General features: G+C 36.7%; 1 protein-coding gene across 1 annotated transcript; it reads right to left on the reverse strand.

The window, feature by feature from the left end:
- Window positions 1–1,309: 1,309 nt before the first annotated feature.
- LOC123886088 lies at window positions 1,310–22,096 on the reverse strand. Its single transcript, XM_045935428.1, has 2 exons — window positions 21,110–22,096; window positions 1,310–2,985 (listed from the first exon to the last, which is right to left on the reverse strand). Exons 1-2 carry the CDS (start codon window positions 21,981–21,983, stop codon window positions 1,310–1,312), a joined length of 2,550 nt encoding a protein of 849 aa, XP_045791384.1. The 5' UTR covers window positions 21,984–22,096.
- Window positions 22,097–22,312: the final 216 nt, after the last annotated feature.

Raw genomic sequence — 22,312 nt, forward strand, 5'->3', positions numbered from 1 at the left:
TTATCCCATGATCCATGAGATGTGATCATCAGTCTATCTTCATAATAGTCTTTATGTTTTAAGGTTATCCCCTTTACCTTAAAGCTCGACTACGGATACTTTAAGAATAGTGTCCTTATGTTTAATATTATCTCATGATTAAGTCACACTTAATTATTAAACGGACTTTCTATTCTAGGGACTTCATTATTTTGCAACCTTACAAATATAATAAAGAAATGCCATATTTATATTCAAACTCCTAAAGCAAATACTATGAAAATAGATTGGCTCTTAGGGCTTACTCCAACACTAAAAAGCTTCTAATACCTTTTTCATTAGTAGGAGGGGGAAGTTTTTCAATTACTTCAATTTTTGCTTGGTCAACCTCTATCCCCTTGTAAGAGATTCGGTGACCCAAAACAATTCCCTCTCTCACCACGAAATGACATTTCTCCCAATTTAGAACCAAATTAGATTTTTGACACCTTTCCAATACAAGAGATAAATTAATTAGACAATTATCAAAAGAAGAGCCAAAAACAGAAAAATCATCCATAAATACCTCGATTTGTTTTTCAATCATATCGGAGAATATCGACATCATGCACCTTTGAAAAGTTGCGGGTGCATTGCACAAACCGAATGGCATCCTCCTGTAAGCATATATCCCATAGGGGCAGGTAAAGGCGGTCTTCTCTTGATCCTTCGGTGCTACAACAATTTGATTATAACCGGAGTACCCATCTAGGAAACAATAGTAATCATGACCTGCCAACCTCTCTAGCATCTGATCAATGAAAGGTAATGGAAAGTGGTCTTTCCTTGTTGCAGTGTTCAGCCTCCTGTAATCAATGCAAACTCTCCATCCAGTGACTGTACGAGTTGGGATTAACTCATTCTTTTCATTCATCACCACCGTAGTCCCGCCCTTTTTTGGAACAACTTGGACAGGACTAACCCACGAACTGTCGGAGATAGGATAAATAAGACCTGCTTCAAGTAGCTTAACCACCTCTTTTCTAACTACCTCTTTCATGACTGTATTGAGTCTCCGCTGCGGTTGTATCACTGGTTTATGATTGTCTTCCATCAAAATCTTATGCATGCAGAAAGTAGGGCTTATGCCCTTCAAGTCTTCAATGGACCACCCAATGGCACCTTTGTATTGTCTGAGGATTCTCAACAATTTTTCTTCTTCCAAAGAACTTAAATTTGCACTTATAATAGCCGGGTATTCATCCCTCTCACCAAGGAACACATACTTCAAATGCGAGGGTAATTGCTTAAGTTCAACTATCGGTCCTTTCTTTGATTCTTCCATAACAACTTATTCTTTGGGATGTAACTCCTCCCACCTAGTAGGGGTGTGGCGGTTGTAGGATGGAAGAGCCTCCAACATAGTTAGAACTTCACATTCTCTAGGGTCTTTATTTTCTTGAACAATTTCTGGTGGCAAACTCAAAACTCTTTCAAGGGGTAGACTTGGGACTTGATGTTTTATTTGTTCCCCAATTATTGAGTTCAGAATGTTAACCCTATAGCACTCCTCTTTTTCTTCTGGATGTTTCATTGCTTCAAGGACATTTAACTTGACAACTTCATCATACACTTTCAAAGTTAAAGTACCATCTTCTAAATCAATTAAACATCTTCCCGTCCTTAAAAATGGTCTTCCAAGGATCAACGGGATGTCATCATCTTCCGGCATCTCAAGAACAACAAAATCCATCAGAAATATTAATTTGTCCACTTTCATTAGAACATCTTCAACAATACCGTATGGGTGTTTTATTGAATGGTCAGCAAACTCCAATGTCATCCTGGTATTATTAATCTTCCCAATACCCAACTTCTTGTAAATGGAAAGCGGCATCAAACTTACACTAGCTCCAAGATCAATTAAAGCTTTCTTGAAAGTTCTATCCCCAATGGTACAAGGAATAGTGACACTTCCAGGATCTTTGAGTTTTTGTGGAATCTTCCGTTGTAAAATTGCACTACATTGCTCTGTGAGTCTCACCTTCTCATCACCAATAGTTCTCTTTCTTGAGATGATATCTTTCATAAACTTTGCATAAGTAGGCATTTGCTCAAAAGCTTCGGCAAAAGGAATGTTGATTTGAAGCTTTTTGAACACCTCTAGAAACTTACCGAAATTCTTCTCATCTTTTTCTTTTTTAAGCCTTTGAGGGAAAGGTAACTTGATCTCTGGTTTCGGAAGGCTCTCTTTCTTTTGCACAATTGGTTCTTCTTTCTTTTCAAGCACTTCAACATCATCTTCTTTTTCAGTACTTCGAACTTCCAACTCTACCTCAACAAGTGTAGGCGACGACTCACTCCCACCCTTTTGTAAATTGGGTGATCGTGATTCATTCACTTTTTGACTTCTTGTAACAACAGCATTCACACTACCATGGTCTCTTGGATTAATAACAGTATTGCTTGGAAGACTTCCAGGAGCTCGTTGTGAGAGTTGTTGAGCAATTTGAACAACCTGAATTTCAAGATTTTTTATTGAAGCTGTTGTATTCTTTTGTGCTGCTCTTGTCTCTTGAGTGAAAGAGTTCATGTTTGTGGCCATTGCTTCAATAGCTAACTCCCAATCTGCCTTCTTTTGTGGAACTGACGATTGATTTGATGTACCTCCTTGGTAACCCCCTTGTTGTTGACTTTGAGGGCCACCTTGTTGGTTCTTCCATGAGAAGTTTGGATGATTCCTCCAGCCTGGATTGAATGTGTTTGAGTAAGGATTATTCTGTTGGCGATTTGTTTGGTTGCTGAGAAAATTCACCGCTTCTACTTGTGTTGCATCCATAGGTACATCGCAATGCATAGTGAAATGAGGGTCTGCACACCAGTCACATCTCACAGTGTTCATCTGGTTAACTGAAGCAGCTAGAGGTTGACTTAAATTAAGAGCTGCCATTCTCTTTGTTACTTCAGCTGACACTGCCTCTTGAATCTGCTTGTTGGTGAGTATATTCTGAGCATTTCTGTGTTCAACTTTGTTGGATATTTGAATTGGCTTAATTTTGCTAAAACAAATATACTAACAAGATGTTGGAAAACATGTTACAACATCATATTTATTCAAGGAAATCTCGCGCATTTATGAGAGCATCTGTTATATATGGAAATCCACTTAAAGAGCACGCTCAATAGAGATTTGATCTGATCAGGTATTTTAAGGATAAGATAAGACTTAATGGTACAACGGTATGATCACAATTATCCTATAAAGTCCTTAAACACTTTTGGAAAGTTTCTATACATTCTTGATGAAGATCAAAAGAGAATCAGATCATCCTTTATGATTCTCAAGGAGCGTCTGAGCATTTGTGAAGAAAGAGGAGCGTGCCTAATTATTATATATACGAAGACCAAGCTCAAGACTAAGTATCTCATTGAAAAATATTAAGTTCACATATTGAGTCTTTGTTGAGTCTTTTATTGTTTGATTGTAATTCTTGCTTGTGGATTCTATAACACGAGTTAAGAAGTAAGTTTATTATTTTAAGGTTACTCCTAAGCTTTGAAGTACGGAGTTTACCGTGTGTGATTCACTTGAAGCTTTTAAGCAAAAGTGAAGTGTTGTCTTGACAAGTTGTCGCCACATCATTCCCAACATTGTATAATCAACACAGGTTGTGTTGAGTGAGTGGAAGTGAGATGGGATCTCATGTCTAGGAGTTCCTAGGCAGAAGTTGCATGAGTAGTGTCGAGGTTATAAGGCGTAAACCAAGGGTTTGCTGGAGGTCTTAGTTTAAGGCGTAAATCCTAGGGTTTGCTGGAGGTCTTAGTAACTAGAGCTATTAGTGGATTTCCTTCCTGGATTGGTATCCCCCAGAGTAGGCAGTTGGCTGAACTGGGTTAACAATTACTTGTGCACTTTATTTATTTTCTGTCAGTATTTTATATGTTATGTAAGATGTGCCAACAATAGAAACAACATTATTCATAAAGTAGTTGTTGGGACATCTTCGGTAACATCATTCTAGTGATACCAGAATTACAATTGGCATCAGAGCAGGCACCCTGTTCTGTTATTTTGGGTGAGCTCCAGGGAGAGTACTTTCTGGTACAATGGATAAAGAAGGAGGGTCAGTGTCTAAACCCCCCTACTGACAGGTCCTGAGAACTATGATTATTGGAAATCTAAAATGGAGGCTTTCATAAAATCAATTGACAGCAGGACATGGAAGGCTGTGTTACGTGGATGGGAACCACCAATGGTTCTTGACAAAGATGGCAATAAAACTGATGTCAAGAAGCCAAATGATGAATGGACTAAAGATGAGGATGATCTGGCACTTGGCAACTCCAAAGCCTTGTATGCTATTTTTAATGGTGTGGATGCAAACATGTTCAGGCTTGTTAAGAGATGTATTACTGCTAAGCATGCCTGGGAAGTTCTGAGAAAAGCTCATGAAGGAACATCAAAAGTTAAGCTATCTAAACTTCAGATGCTCAAAACCAATTTTGAGAATCTCAGAATGAAGGAGGAAGAAACCATTCATGACTTTCAGATGAATGTGCTTGATTTTGCAAATTCGTTTGATGCACTTGGAAAACCTATCTCAGATGAGGAGCTAGTTGGAAAAATACTCAGATCTTTGCCTAAAAGATTTGATATGAAGGTGACAGCTATTGAGGAGGCTCATGACCTTTCAAGTCTAAATTTAGATGAACTCATAGGATCACTTCAGACCTATGAAATTGGCCTAAACAGGAGAAGTGAAAAGAAAGATAAGAATCTAGCCTTTGCTTCAAAAAGTGCTGCTGATGACTTACAAATTGAATCTGAAGGTGAAGAAAGCTTAGCTGAATCTATGGCTATGCTTGGAAGACAGTTCAACAAGTTGATGAAGAAAGTGGATCAAAGGCACAAGCCAAATGGTCGACTCAACAACAACAAACAGTCCAGCTTTCAGAAAAAGACAAATGAAGATGAAAGAGGAGTGAAATGCCATGAATGTGAAGGTTTTGGACATATCAGACCTGAATGCCCAACCTTTCTAAAAAGGCAAAAGAAAAGTCTTGTGGTTTCATGGTCTGATACAGATTCAGAGGAGGAAGAATCTGCCAAATTTGTTAATGCTTTAACAGGAGTTTGTGAATCTGACTCAGAATCATGTGATGAGGAGGTAACTTATGAGGAACTAGCTGCTACTTATAAAGATCTTCATACTAGAAGTATAGAAGTTTGCAAAGCATTAGAGAAACAAAAGAAGATCAATGGTAAACTACAAGCTGAGAAAAATGACTTACTCATAAACATTGATAACCTCAATGCTAAGGTTGAAGATCAGAGTAGTCAAATTCAACAGCTGGAAATGGAGAAGTCTAACCTCCTGTGTAAAGTTGCTGAACAGAATGAAGAAGTAACCAAATTAAATACTGATTTAGATCAAGTCACTAAAGTGGCTAAAATGATGACCAAAGGTACTGATGCCTTTGAGGAAATGTTACAGAGACAAAACTATGGGAAACCTAAGCCCATTGGTTTTGAACATGAAAGAGTAAAGCAGCAGATGAAGTTCAACAATGCTACTATACATACTCCAATCAGCAGCACGTTTGTGTCAGGAGGATTGTCGCAACATCTGATGGGACATTCTATGCCCAGGTTCTATAACTGGACATGTCATCATTGTGGCAGGAAAGGACACATTAGGCCTTTTTGCTATAGGCTGCACGGATATCCAAGGAGAGTTCATCAAGAATTCTATACTCCTGTCTTTCCTAATGTTACGACAAGACAGGAATGGAGAGAAAAGAAGAAGATCACAGGTCTAATAGCTCATACATCCTTGAGAGCTTCTTCAAGAGAAATCTGGTACTTTGATAGTGGCTGTTCTAGACACATGACAGGTGTTGAACATTATCTTGAAGACTTGAAGTCATATGCTACCAGCTTTGTGACCTTTGGAGATGGAGCTAAAGGGGAGATCAAGGGAGTTGGTAAACTTGCAAACCATGGCTTGCCAAAGCTAGATAATGTGCTGCTTGTAAAAGGGCTTAAAGCAAATCTAATCAGCATAAGCCAACTTTGTGATCAAGGCATGAAAGTTAACTTCACGAAAGCTGAATGTCTAGTTACAAATGAGCAAGGAGAGTTGTTAATGAAAGGAGTAAGGTCAAGAGACAACTGCTATCTCTGGATCCCTAAAGAAGAAGATGTACCAACATGTCTTATTAGCAAAGAAGATGAGGTAAAGTTGTGGCACCAAAAACTTGGCCATCTGCACCTCAAAGGCATGAAGAAGGCAATAGCTAAAGAGGCTATCAGAGGACTTCCAAAGCTCAAAATAGAGGAAGGAAGTATATGTGGAGAATGTCAAATAGGGAAGCAGACAAAGATGTCGCATCCAAAGTTGCAACATCTTACCACAACAAGGGTTCTAGAATTACTGCACATAGATTTGATGGGGCCAATGCAAGTGGAGAGCCTTGGAGGAAAAAGGTACGCGTTTGTCATGGTAGATGACTTTTCTAGGTTCACATGGATTGAATTTCTAAAAGACAAATCTGAAAGTTTTGATGCATTCAAAGAACTTTGTCTTCAACTCCAAAGAGAAAAGAACTCTGCTATTGTTAGGATACGAAGTGATCATGGTAAAGAGTTTGAGAATGCAAGCTTTCTTGAATTTTGCATCTCTGAAGGAATCAAGCATGAATTCTCAGCTCCAATCACACCTCAACAAAATGGTGTTGTTGAGAGGAAGAACAGGACAATACAAGAGTCAGCCAGAGTGATGTTGCATGCAAAACATCTTCCATATCAATTCTGGGCTGAGGCTATGCATACTGCTTGTTATATTCACAATCGTGTCACACTCAGAACTGGAACTTCTACTACACTATATGAACTGTGGAAAGGCAGAAAACCAACTGTTAAACACTTTCATGTGTTTGGAAGTAAGTGCTATATCCTATCTGATAGAGAGCACAGAAGAAAAATGGATCCTAAAAGTGAAGAAGGATTGTTTCTTGGATACTCAACAAACAGCAGGGCCTACAGAGTTTACAACCAGAGAACTAAGGTAATAGTAGAATCTATCAATGTTGTGATAGATGATTTGACATCTGCTAAAACATCTGATACTGAAGATGATGTTGCAACAACTTTGCCAACATCTGAAGAAGCTGTAGCAGAAAAGGAATCAGATTCAGATGATGAATCAACCATTCCTACACCTCGCCCTGTGAACAAAGTTCCTTCAATAAGAATCCAGAAGAACCATCCCAAGGATCTCATCATAGGAAATCCTAACCAAGGAATTGCTACAAGGAGGACTAATGAAGTGGTTACTAATTCATGTTTTGTTTCAAAAATTGAGCCTAAAAATGTAAAAGAGGCTCTCACTGATGAGTTCTGGATAGAAGCCATGCAAGATGAATTAACTCAGTTTAGAAGAAGTGATGTGTGGGATCTTGTTCCTAGACCCAATGGTGTTAATGTCATAGGCACAAAATGGGTGTACAAGAACAAGTCAGATGAAAATGGTGTTGTAACAAGAAACAAGGCAAGGTTAGTAGCTCAAGGGTACACTCAGGTTGAAGGACTTGATTTTGATGAAACATTTGCGCCTGTAGCAAGACTAGAATCTATTAGGCTACTCCTTGGTATAGCATGCATCTTCAAATTTAAGCTGTACCAAATGGATGTCAAGAGTGCCTTCCTAAATGGGTATCTACATGAAGAAGTTTATGTGGAGCAGCCAAAAGGTTTTGTAGATCCTGCTAATCCTGATCATGTGTACAAGCTGAAGAAGGCTCTTTATGGACTGAAACAGGCTCCAAGGGCCTGGTATGAAAGGCTGACAAATTTTCTTGTTAGTCAAGGATACAGAAAAGGAGGCCATGACAAAACCTTGTTTGTTAAAGAACAAGAAGAGAAGCTGATGATTGCCCAGATTTATGTTGATGACATAGTATTTGGTGGAATGTCTGAAAAGATGGTGCAACATTTTGTACAACAAATGCAATCAGAGTTTGAAATGAGTTTGGTAGGTGAGCTGACATATTTTCTTGGTCTGCAAGTAAAACAAATGGAAGACACCATATTTGTCTCTCAAAGCAAGTATGCGAAGAACATGATCAAAAAGTTTGGAATGGACACTGCAGCACACAAAAGAACACCAGCTGCTACTCATCTAAAGCTAACCAAAGATGAAAATGGCATTGATGTTGATCAAAGCCTATACAGGAGCATGATTGGCAGTCTATTGTATCTTACAGCTAGTAGACCAGACATCACCTTTGCTGTGGGTGTTTGTGCAAGATATCAAGCCAAGCCAAAGATGAGCCATCTTGTCCAAGTCAAAAGGATTCTGAAGTATATAAAGGGCACCAGTGATTATGGGATTCTGTACTCCCAGACAAAGAATTCAACTTTGATAGGGTATTTGAAGGAAAATTGATACGATAAAAGCAGCGGAATTTTAAAATTTTCCTTTTGTGATCCTTACGAATGGTCATGAATTGTGTTTAGAGTTTTACCGTTTGGTTCGAAAACTCCCTTTAAATCACGAACGGCTATCGAACACTTCGAATCACGAACAAGGTCACGAACAAGAACCTCGAACCGTCACGAACAAGGTCACCACCAAGTCACCAACGAATTTGATCACAAGCGTTAAAGGTATAACGCCTCTAGCCAGTCCACACGAACAACAACCTTCAATGGAGTGCTAGCTCCAATGGTTTGAAGGGTTAGGAGAAAGGAGGCACAAAATAAGGATTAGGGTTTTTCACAAAAACTCTAGAAAGGTGATTAGGGTTTCTCAAGAGAGGAGAGAACAAAGGCTCATGAGAATGAGTAACAAAAGTGTGTAACTATTTCTCCTTACCACAAGGGTTCTATTTATAGAACCACTTGCCATGGCAAAATTACACTAAAGCCCTTTTAACTAAATGGGCTATAGTGGGCGTCATTCTCATGTAAATATGTCTAGTACATATTTGCACCCCCTTCTTGCTACATCATACCATATGATGTAATGCTCATTTTAATTACCATAATACCCTTATCATATTTCCTTATTTCTCCAAGGTGCACCGTACCTTACGGTGTTCCAATCTCACTAGATTGTTCTTATGTGTGTGACCCTGTAGGTTTCCGTAACATTGACAATTATAATAAATCACTATTTATTACAATAAACAGTGAGCGGTATCTAGCAACACATCACTGTTACTCAAGTTACGAGAAATTAACATGTGATCTAAACATAACCTCTTGTGATAATATCAGTGTGTATAATTACCCCTTTGCCCTTTATGTCTATATTGAACACAAAACATACTTGGTGTCATCTTTGTCCAGTTCAATATTGGGCCCATGACATTTATCCTGTTATGCAGGATTGGCAAATTCCATCTAGGTCACTACTGTCCCTCAGCATGCTTTGTGAAGTGCCCATCAACTGCCTTTATGGTTATCCTGTTACGGACAACGTTAGATCAGCAACAAAGTACTTGACTCCACATCTAGGGTACAAAGTGGTTTCAGGTCTAAGGGCGGTTTACACCATTATCACCATGAGAGTAACTTATGACACTTTGCATAACTTTGCATGTAGTACTCTCATAGCGGGTCAATCCAGTATAAATATTACTCCTAATATTTATACCTACGTCAAGACTTGATAACTCCTTATCCCATGATCCATGAGATGTGATCATCAGTCTATCTTCATAATAGTCTTTATGCTTTAAGGTTATCCCCTTTACCTTAAAGCTCGACTACGGATACTTTAAGAATAGTGTCCTTATGTTTAATATTATCTCATGATTAAGTCACACTTAATTATTAAACGGACTTTCTATTCTAGGGACTTCATTATTTTGCAACCTTACAAATATAATAAAGAAATGCCATATTTATATTCAAACTCCTAAAGCAAATACTATGAAAATAGATTGGCTCTTAGGGCTTACTCCAACAATCTCCCACTAGCACTAAAGCCAATCTAGGTTTCTCTTAATACCTATAGACTTAGTATGCCCATCACGCTTCAACTGCGCAAGAGGCTTTGTTAGTGGATAAGGAACTATTTCCTATGTTGGTATCTTACGTATCTTCCAACGTTCTATTTCGATCTCTATCGAAATATATAAGTGTCTAAGTATATTCATGAATCGTCGGTGAGATCTATTTTCAAGTGTTCTTGCAAGATTAAACTATTACCATCACTAATGTGATTAATGTGACTTGTAACACCGGAAACATATCTTTAGCTCAATCATGAGCCAAACGATCCAATCTTAAATACTCAACTTATTTAACTGAAACAAACATATTACGAAGCTTATCTTATAGCTTTCAATGCTTGTATTCAGCCATGATATACAATACATTGGTATGGAAACTTCCTTCATTATAACTTCCTTATAATGATCCTTCCCATACCTATCTATTTCAAGAAATAGGCCTTAGTTCCTTTAAGGTCCTTAGGGATATTCTTGAAGGTAAGTTAGTGTCAAACACTAATTTCAATTTTGGTACATAGGTTATTCCTAACTCTTTAGGAATTCTTGCCTAAGTGTTTCATCAAGAGTTATTTTCCTAGTCATGTCTCACATGTATAAGAAAAATGTCTTGATGATTAATATGATATCAGATATTATCACTCCCACTAAAACTTTGTATGCACAAGATTTATATTTGTCCTTCATTTGTTTTCCACAAAACTTTCAAAAGGAACAAATATTCAAATTTATTCGATCTAATCAAAGTTAGATAGGTTTGTCCTTGTTAATTTGTTTTCATAAAACTTCATAAAAGGAACAAACAATAATTTAATTTTCTGAGAACTCTATCTAATCAAAATTAGATAGCTACAAGTTATATACCTTTCTAGCATCATTTGGATCAACAAAACCCTTACGTATATGTCCAACGCATATATATGAGGTCATTCCAATTAAGGAATGCAACTTTGTTATCCATCTACCAAAACATGTAGTACAACATTTAGCAGAAGCAATCAAATATTATAAGGTATTCTTAATACCATCCATATCAGTGTTCAAAAAGAATACTCACTTTCATCGTATGAGTCTTACTCATCTTGAAGACATAACCATTATCTACATAAGGTTAGTGTATATGGATTCTGTATGAGATTTCATGGCATTTAGCCACTTCTCATAATCTAGATCGTCTTACGACCTTTTAGAAAGTCAAAGACTCATCTTCCATGAGAATCATATCACATTGCTGAGTCATGATAAAACCATACCTTGTAGCCATATGTGATATGTTAGACTTATCTTGGATTTGTGCAACTTTAAAACAATGGTTCTTCAACAACCTTGAGGAACCGGTTTGCATTCCCTTTTAAATAAATATGTTTTGTGGTACTTGAATTTATTCAAGTTCTATATCACTCCCACTGTCTCTTTTAGAGACACACTCCCACTAGAGGAATGTTTCAAACCTAGCAACAAAACAACCTTTTGTCCTTAAGAGTGATATAGGACCAATATCCCTTTCTTTAGGATATTTCCACTTATTCATTCATTCATTTGGAATTAGATTTATCTAATAAATTTTAATCCAAAATTCTCATAAAGACAAACTTGGTACTCTTACCTCCATATCGCATATGGTGTCTTTATGATCATTTTAAAAGGGAACTAATTGTGGGTGAAGATTAATTATAAGTAAAGAGATTTATAGAAAGAGTCAATATATAATTAAACTATCCTTAAATCATGTCAAACATGATGTGATAAAATAGTTATTATAGTCTTTTAATTAAGTATTTACTGATATGACTCATTCATATAACTTAAATACTTTTGTCGAGTTCTATTTTCTTCATTGTTGAATTTCTTTGACAAATTCAAAGATTTCTAATTGGTGTCATACACCTACCAACATCTAATGATTTTAATCATCAATGTTAATGAAGTAAAATAAACTCAATATACAAAATATGTTTAGTGGTCGACATACATCTCATGTATATTGTTCAAATAGGTCATGCGTTATTTTATTGACACATCGAATATTTGTACTAAACAACAATGCTCTTGATATATTTAAGGTCCAAATCATATTTGGCTCTTATCACGATTGTTATAGATAACCCTATCAAGACCATGGAACCCTAGTCCATTACTTGACTTGGAGTAATAGTATAGAAAACTTTGCTTAAATGATAGGACCATTACTTGTCTTATCATTTAAGGCTACAATTCATATATTGTCAATACAAGATATACAATTGCTACTTCTATTACTAGATGGAATTCAATAACAATTATTGTGTTCCATTTCAAACTCGATTTTAAGTCATTGCATAAGCTCTCATTATCAATGAAACAATTTTCATTCTAGATATGGGTTGACTTAAAATTATAGCCAATGTTCTAATTCTTTAAGCATCTCTATTTTCGAAAAATTGAGATTCAACATCTTGTATCATATACTTTTGATGTAGAAATAGAAATTTTGACTTTCTATAACAATATGTGCATTATTGAAGTCTCACTTCATACTTTTGGTTTGACTCTTCCAAGAACTATTTACGTCATTTTTATTTAATGGTCTAACCATAGCCGTTCTACTTTGACAACCATTTTGTACTATTCAAATAAGAGGAATATAAATCTTATTTATATTATATCTCAAATCTTTGATAGTGCAAATTAATTCTCATTCAACTCAACAAATTCCGGTAGATATTCAAAACAATTTTGTCTATATCTATTCCATTATAATTTGTTAGATTGATCCTATGACCAACTTTTTGATCCATTGAGAAATTTATCATACTCTAAAGTTCTTTCAAAAGGATCTTACTTGAGATTAAATGATCACATCATTTATTATATATTCTATATCTAGACGTCAACTTGATGCTTCTAACAAGTATCCCTTTTCCAATCTAGTTATGGTAGGTTGTTCACAGTTTATAGTTCAAGACTTATAGTTTTCTCGCATTTGAGAACAATTCTCAATTTGTACCAATACAGAAACTCCTTTCTGAAAATCTTGTCCTTCATAAGGACAACTTAATATGTATTGTATTTCGAAATTCTAATTACAAAGATATGTAAGATATTATGACTAAATCATATTTAATTTGGTCTTTAATTAAATACGCTCTCTCACTATTTTACTCAAAACAAATGACCCTCGACATTTGATTCGGAAAATCCCGTTGGAAGATTTTCTAGTGAGAATGAGATCCATATTTCACTTCGTTTTAAGTCAGCGTTGGGCTGATTACACAAAACTTAGTTATTTAGGTAGGAAACTCCTTTCCAATTGTATCTCATACAACTCTCATATCCTTTCTATTGGGTGAATAACACTTATTCTAATCCATCACATGGAATGACCCAATACTTGCTTCTAAAGTCATATAATCTTATTATATTTTCTTTAGTTAAGTTAGACCCATTAAATAGCGATCGGATAAATAAATTACCTCACCGCAACTTATCAATATTGACAATGCACTTTGCGTTGGCAAAACCTACATTGATCGATATTGATCTTGAAGGGCGCTATTCGTTGGAAAGCAATAAAACTTAATATTAATTCCTTTGAGGGCTTTTATAATTAATTTGATCTCACCTTACCACGGCTTACATACAATGACGTCACTCCATTCATAACATGCATCAACATACATAATATAATAAAATGAAACAGTTATGGCCCATAGCGCATTTGTTCTCCCAAGCCAATGAGAGAACCTAATCTAACCTAAAACGATCTATACTTCTCCAAGCATGATCTCCAAGGTTGACCTCCATTGTTCTTCTTCTTCATAATATTACATAATAATATAAAAGAATACTCGTTTTACATACGAGGGAGTGGATGAGAAGAGAATATAGAGAATAGAGATAAGGCACGACACGCAGGCCGTATTTAAAAACCAAATGCAATAAAATAAATAAACTAAGGCCATAACCGATCATCAAATATAATAATAACAAACAAACTTTATTATTATTAAAGTCTCATAATTAATTAAATCCGGCGATTGATCAAATCAGGTAAGTTTGATTCAAATATTTAATTCACAATTAAATATTTCGAATCAAAATTTGCTAAAATAAATAACATTATTTTAAAGTAGAATTAAATCTTTTGACAATTCTCCAAATATGGAAAATTATTTAATCAAAACCTTTTTGAATAAAATATTTCCAAAATTGGTAATATTATCTTTTAAAACAATTTTAAAAGATATTTCTAGAGATTTGAAACGATTTTATAATTAAATATATTTGTCAAATATGGAAAATTATTTAATCAAAACCCTTTTGAATAAAATATTTCCAAAATTGATGATATTATCTTTTAAAACAATTTTAAAAGATATTTCTAGAATTTTGAAACGATTTCAAAATTAAATATATTTATCATCTACTTTTCGCATCAACACTTGATACGTTTTGCAAATCCTAATTTTAATGACACAACATTTGTGCAACCCTTTCATGCCGTCAAAATTCCTTATGACCAAATTCAATCCAATTGATCAACATGTCATTGTTTCACCATACAAATGTCGGATTCCGAAACAAATGAACACGGCTCGCTTTAATTGAATAACTTTCATAATAATTTTAACGAAATTACTAACGGTATATCACATACACCATTTTGCATTACGGTTACTTATATCATATATAAGTTTATGGCCGTTCTTGATTGTGTAACCTTAGGACAATTAACATATCGCATGCTTCACCATACAAGTGTCGGATTCCGAAGCCGTTTCAATGTTAATTACCCAATTCATACACAAAACTTACATCACATGTAAGTATTGACCGTTCTTGTTCGTGTAACCTTAGGACAATCAACATATCGCATGCTCCACCATACAAGTGTCGGATTCCGGAGCCGTTTCAATGTTAATCATCCAATTTATACACAAACAACCGTCAAATTTTAATTACTCGATTTTAATCTTTTATTAACTGTTTTAATCATATTAAAACTGAATTCATGAATTTAAACAAACATCAATTCATGGTTTCGTAAGTGGCTCTGATACCACTGAAGGAAAATTGATACGATAAAAGCAGCGGAATTTTAAAATTTTCCTTTTGTGATCCTTACGAATGGTCATGAATTGTGTTTAGAGTTTTACCGTTTGGTTCGAAAACTCCCTTTAAATCACGAACGGCTATCGAACACTTCGAATCACGAACAAGGTCACGAACAAGAACCTCGAACCGTCACGAACAAGGTCACCACCAAGTCACCAACGAATTTGATCACAAGCGTTAAAGGTATAACGCCTCTAGCCAGTCCACACGAACAACAACCTTCAATGGAGTGCTAGCTCCAATGGTTTGAAGGGTTAGGAGAAAGGAGGCACAAAATAAGGATTAGGGTTTTTCACAAAAACTCTAGAAAGGTGATTAGGGTTTCTCAAGAGAGGAGAGAACAAAGGCTCATGAGAATGAGTAACAAAAGTGTGTAACTATTTCTCCTTACCACAAGGGTTCTATTTATAGAACCACTTGCCATGGCAAAATTACACTAAAGCCCTTTTAACTAAATGGGCTATAGTGGGCGTCATTCTCATGTAAATATGTCTAGTACATATTTGCACCCCCTTCTTGCTACATCATACCATATGATGTAATGCTCATTTTAATTACCATAATACCCTTATCATATTTCCTTATTTCTCCAAGGTGCACCGTACCTTACGGTGTTCCAATCTCACTAGATTGTTCTTATGTGTGTGACCCTGTAGGTTTCCGTAACATTGACAATTATAATAAATCACTATTTATTACAATAAACAGTGAGCGGTATCTAGCAACACATCACTGTTACTCAAGTTACGAGAAATTAACATGTGATCTAAACATAACCTCTTGTGATAATATCAGTGTGTATAATTACCCCTTTGCCCTTTATGTCTATATTGAACACAAAACATACTTGGTGTCATCTTTGTCTAGTTCAATATTGGGCCCATGACATTTATCCTGTTATGCAGGATTGGCAAATTCCATCTAGGTCACTACTGTCCCTCAGCATGCTTTGTGAAGTGCCCATCAACTGCCTTTATGGTTATCCTGTTACGGACAACGTTAGATCAGCAACAAAGTACTTGACTCCACATCTAGGGTACAAAGTGGTTTCAGGTCTAAGGGCGGTTTACACCATTATCACCATGAGAGTAACTTATGACACTTTGCATAACTTTGCATGTAGTACTCTCATAGCGGGTCAATCCAGTATAAATATTACTCCTAATATTTATACCTACGTCAAGACTTGATAACTCCTTATCCCATGATCCATGAGATGTGATCATCAGTCTATCTTCATAATAGTCTTTATGCTTTAAGGTTATCCCCTTTACCTTAAAGCTCGACTACGGATACTTTAAGAATAGTGTCCTTATGTTTAATATTATCTCATGATTAAGTCACACTTAATTATTAAACGGACTTTCTATTCTAGGGACTTCATTATTTTGCAACCTTACAAATATAATAAAGAAATGCCATATTTATATTCAAACTCCTAAAGCAAATACTATGAAAATAGATTGGCTCTTAGGGCTTACTCCAACAGTATTGTGATGCAGATTGGGCTGGAAGTGCTGATGATAGAAAGAGTACCTCAGGAGGATGTTTCTTTTTGGGTGATAATTTAATCTCATGGTTCAGCAAGAAGCAGAATTGTGTGTCTCTGTCTACTGCAGAGGCTGAATACATAGCTGCAGGAAGCAGTTGTTCCCAGCTGATGTGGATGAAACAGATGCTGAAAGAATATAATGTCGACCAAGATGTCATGACATTATATTGTGACAACTTGAGTGCAATCAATATATCAAAGAATCCAGTTCAACACTCAAGAACCAAACACATAGACATCAGGCATCATTTCATCAGAGACCTTGTTGAAGAAAATTGTGTGGAACTTAAGCACATTGGTACAAGTGAACAGCTAGCTGACATTTTTACAAAGGCGCTTGATGCTAATCAGTTTGAATTTTTAAGGGGCAAATTGGGAATTTGCCTGCATGAAGATGCATAGCAGTTACAGCAGTTGAGGCGTGCAAAAGGAAACCGTTTTCTCTCCCATCAATCAATGCACGCTAATTTAGGGAAATCATTACACACTTCCCTTAAATATGTCTTTACACGCAATCAATACACTTTCTCCCAAATCCTAATTTTTGATCGTGAACCCTATTCAACTGCTTCTCACCACAACCTTCATCCATTCAACTTCTCAAACTTCAAAAACCTTCATTCAAACATGTCTGAATCATCACAAACTACAAAGTCTGGCCGTTCTACTCGATCAAAGGCAAAGATCGATTCCTCGAAGATCATCAAGGACGCCGTCCCTGTTACGACTGTTCGTGCATCCAAACCCAAAGCTCAAACAAATGTCGCTGAGAAGAAAGGAAAAGAAAAATCTGTTGAGAAAAAGGAAGAAATCATCAAAGTAAGTGATGCTATCTCTCCTTTGGGTAATAAATCTAGTAAAGGAAGTTCTAAAAGGAAAAGAAGGGATTACAAATCTAAGTTTTCTCTGTCTATGTCTGATTTGGTGTTTGATTCGAATGTTAACACATCTGAGAAAACATCTGAAACCAACGAAGGAGAATCTCAGAACCCTAAACCTGTGTCTGAAGTTGTTGAAACAATTCCTCCTGCTGTTGACCCTAGCGAAGAAAATTTGGGATCTGACGCTGCAAAGAAAGATCTTAACTCTATGCCTGTTGAAACGGAGATTGAAGACACCCATACAGAAGTTGAGCCTGACATTGCTGATAAATCACCAACTCTTGCTGAAATGATAACTGAAAAATCAGCCCCTGTGGAAACAGAAGAAATTGTGATGAAGGATGTTGAGACATCCTTGAGAGAAGATGAAGAAACTGAAACCGCTGAGGAAGAACCTGTGAAGGAAGCTGATGTTGCAAAAGATGTTGAGACAACTGTCACAACATCTGAGACCTCAGATGAAGAGACTGAAATTGCTGATGAAGGAGCTTCTGCTGATGAAGAGGAAACTCAATCTGAAGAGAGCAACCAGTCCATCCCTACAGATGAGCAAGAGGTTGAAGCTGACAAGCCTGCAGAAGCTGAGAAAGAAAAAGATGTAGTAGATGTTGATGATTATGTCACCACCAAAACTGCTGTAAAATCAACTGGTGGTATAACAAAAAGGTTGAGAAGCTGTACAGGGAAGGCTGTGGCCACTGCAAGCAAGACTCCTACACCAAGGGTGAAAACAAAAGGTGTTGGACCAGTCAAAGGTTGGAGTAAGGTTTTCTCCCCTCCCAGCAAGAAGAAGGAAACACTGAAGAGAAAGAAGGAGTCATCTAGTGACTCAGACTATGATGTTGCTGAAGATGTTGCTAACATCTCATCTGCCAACCCTAAGAAGACTACTGTGAAGAAGGCTCCTCAAGGTGTTGAAGAAGCCCCCTGTGATAACATTTCCTTCCATCGTGCAGCCTTTGCACTAAGATGGGACTACATTTACCAAAGGAGATTGGCTGTTGAAAGGGAACTGACCAAAGATGCTCTCAAATGTCAAGACATCTTTGACTACATCAAGGAAGCTGGTCTGATGAAGACAGTCTGTGACTTCAGTCCCTTCTATGAGCTGCTGGTGAAAGAGTTTCTTGTGAACATCCCTGAAGAATGTGATAATCCACTGAGCAAGGACTACCACAAAGTTTTTGTCAGAGGTAAATGTATCAACTTTTCCCCTGTTGTGATTAATAACTACTTAGGAAGATCTATAGAACCTAAGGCTGAATTAGAGGTTGCTAATGATGTTGTGAGTACTGAGATAACTGGTGGTAAGGTTAAAGTCTGGCCTACAAAGAAGCTGATACCCACGAGCAAACTAAATGTCAAATATGCCATCCTCAATAGGATAGGGTCAACAAATTGGGTGCCAACCAAGCATGCAACCAATGTTGCTACAAACCTGGGTAGATTTATATATGCTGTAGGAACCAAGTTTGACTATGACTATGGGACCTTTATTTTTGATCAAACCATTAAGCATATTAGATCAACAGCTGTGAAGATGCCAATAGCATTTCCATCTTTGCTATGTGGAATTATCTTGGCCCAATATCCAGACATTAAGGTTGTGACTGACACTCTCAAGAAAAGGGAACCTGGTTTTACTTTTCATCATAAGCTTTTTGGTAATCACAATGTTACTGATCATGTTGGGACATCTGCTGCTGGAGCTGGTGTTATGACCAAAAAGGAGATTATTGCTGGTTTAAAGGTTCAATGTCAAGAAATAGATAAACAGCAGGCTGAGCTTGAGGAAAGGAAGAAAGTGTTCTTGAAGATGATTGAAGGATTGGAAGCTGATGAAATACCTGTCAAAGCTAGTGCAAATGTGGCTGCTACAGGTGATCAAAACAATGCAGATGAGGATGAAGGTTATGCTACTGCTACAGATGAGGATGAAGCCTCTGACAGTAGTGATGATGAATGATTTTGTAATCTGTTTTAATGTTTTACTGCACTTTGTTATTTGGTTTGTGGGTTGTTTTGTGCCCTGGATTTTAGCACCTTCTGAGTGCATGGTCTGTACTTTTAATTCTGCACTTTGGATACTTAACCTTCCTGTTTTGGCACATTTTGTGGCTAAAAAGGGGGAGTAGTACTTTGATTTGTTTGTTTCTGCTACATGTTGTGTCTTTTGTTATGACATGTTTTTAAGTAGCAGTAAGCAAGTATTCAGGGGGAGTAAAATTTTTTACCCTGAGATGATGCACAAGCTGATGAAGTCAGGGGGAGTTTGCTACTGAATGGATGCTGCCCTGATTGGACGAACATGTGCTAGAAGATGTGCTCCCATATGTCACAACACCTTTGATGACATATGACATATGATATATGTTTTGCTCTGATACCTCGTTTTATTTTGCTCGAGGCTAATTGATGATAACTCCGCTACTGCTGCCTCTGATGCATATATTTTCACCTATGTGAAATTTTGTTTAAATGATGCTCTAACATTCCTTCTTTTGTGTGACCATGGTGATTTGAAGGATTGCGCTCTTTATATCTCTCAAGGTAATGGCCTGAAATTGTTTTAGCCAAAAATTGCCAAAGGGGGAGATTGTTGGATATTTGAATTGGCTTAATTTTGCTAAAACAAATATACTAACAAGATGTTGGAAAACATGTTACAACATCATATTTATTCAAGGAAATCTCGCGCATTTATGAGAGCATCTGCTATATATGGAAATCCACTTAAAGAGCACGCTCAATAGAGATTTGATCTGATCAGGTATTTTAAGGATAAGATAAGACTTAATGGTACAACGGTATGATCACAATTATCCTATAAAGTCCTTAAACACTTTTGGAAAGTTTCTATACATTCTTGATGAAGATCAAAAGAGAATCAGATCATCCTTTATGATTCTCAAGGAGCGTCTGAGCATTTGTGAAGAAAGAGGAGCGTGCCTAATTATTATATATACGAAGACCAAGCTCAAGACTAAGTATCTCATTGAAAAATATTAAGTTCACATATTGAGTCTTTGTTGAGTCTTTTATTGTTTGATTGTAATTCTTGCTTGTGGATTCTATAACACGAGTTAAGAAGTAAGTTTATTATTTTAAGGTTACTCCTAAGCTTTGAAGTACGGAGTTTACCGTGTGTGATTCACTTGAAGCTTTTAAGCAAAAGTGAAGTGTTGTCTTGACAAGTTGTCGCCACATCATTCCCAACATTGTATAATCAACACAGGTTGTGTTGAGTGAGTGGAAGTGAGATGGGATCTCATGTCTAGGAGTTCCTAGGCAGAAGTTGCATGAGTAGTGTCGAGGTTATAAGGCGTAAACCAAGGGTTTGCTGGAGGTCTTAGTTTAAGGCGTAAATCCTAGGGTTTGCTGGAGGTCTTAGTAACTAGAGCTATTAGTGGATTTCCTTCCTGGATTGGTATCCCCCAGAGTAGGCAGTTGGCTGAACTGGGTTAACAATTACTTGTGCACTTTATTTATTTTCTGTCAGTATTTTATATGTTATGTAAGATGTGCCAACAATAGAAACAACATTATTCATAAAGTAGTTGTTAGGACATCTTCGGTAACATCATTCTAGTGATACCAGAATTACAAACTTGATTCAGGTCTATGAGTCCACCTCTTGTACCACCAGTTCTGTCATACATCTCCATTTGTTCATTTAGTGCGACAGCTTCAATGACTTTTATGATTTGAGTAGCGGTTTTGAAATTTATGGAACCACCAGAAGCTGTGTCTAAAACTTGTCTAGTAGCAAGGAGTAGACCATTGCAGAAAATTTGCATTTGAACAGTACCATCATAATTGTGCTCTGGACATGCGGCTAGTAACTTCTTATACCTCTTGTAAGCTTCTCCAAGTGATTCTCCATCTTTTTGTTGGAAGTTGGAAATGTCTTGTCGCCTTCTCACAAACAAAGCTGTAGGAAAAAACTGCTCCAAGAACTTGTCTTCCATTTCATTCCAAGTTGTTATGCTACCAGCTGGTAAGGAGTCGAACCATTCTTTGGCATCATCAGTTAGTGAGAATGGAAATAGTCTCAACCGTTTGGCTTCTTCAGAATTACCATCCACCTTTGTTGTCTCACAAATCACAAAGAAATTCTTCAGGTGCTTATTGGCATCTTCATTGTACTTTCCTGCAAACTGTTTCTCCTTCAGCTCACGCAGCAATCCTGGATTGATTTCAAACTTGTTTACCGTCACAGGCTGATTAGTAATGGTTAACCTGTTTCGGTTTCTGTCACGGGCACCATAGTCTCCGAGAAGTCTCTCCACTGGTGGTGGCGGCGGATTTTCATCTCCCATCTCGTTAACTTCCTCGTGTACCTGTTCGTCTGTGTCAAAGTTTACTTCACTACTTTCCTCCTTCTCTTTGAGTTTTCTCAATCGAGCTTCTTTTCGATTTGCTCGAGCGGTCTTTTCGATTTCTGCGTCAAAGAGAAGTTCAGCTGAGGCCTGGCCTCGCATACAAGATTAGACAAATAGTGAGTAATAGAGAATTGAATAATAATTAAAATAAAATAAAAGCAAAAATTTTGTTGCAGAGCAAAAAATTTCAATTAAGCAAAAATAAAAATTCAACAATGATTTGGCAATCCCCGGCAACGGCGCCAAAAACTTGATGGCGATTTTCGCAAGTGTACGAAATCGTGCAAGTAATATATTTAAAACGGTAAGACCGAGTGTCGAACTCAAGGATCGCGTTATACTGTTGAATTGTGATTTTTACTCGATTGAACAAAAGGTTTCAGTTTGATTGGTTGCAATAGCAATAATAATAATAATAACGAAAATTA

Source organism: Trifolium pratense, linkage group LG5 (genome assembly GCF_020283565.1).
Source record: "Trifolium pratense cultivar HEN17-A07 linkage group LG5, ARS_RC_1.1, whole genome shotgun sequence".
Classification (NCBI taxonomy): domain Eukaryota; kingdom Viridiplantae; phylum Streptophyta; class Magnoliopsida; order Fabales; family Fabaceae; genus Trifolium; species Trifolium pratense.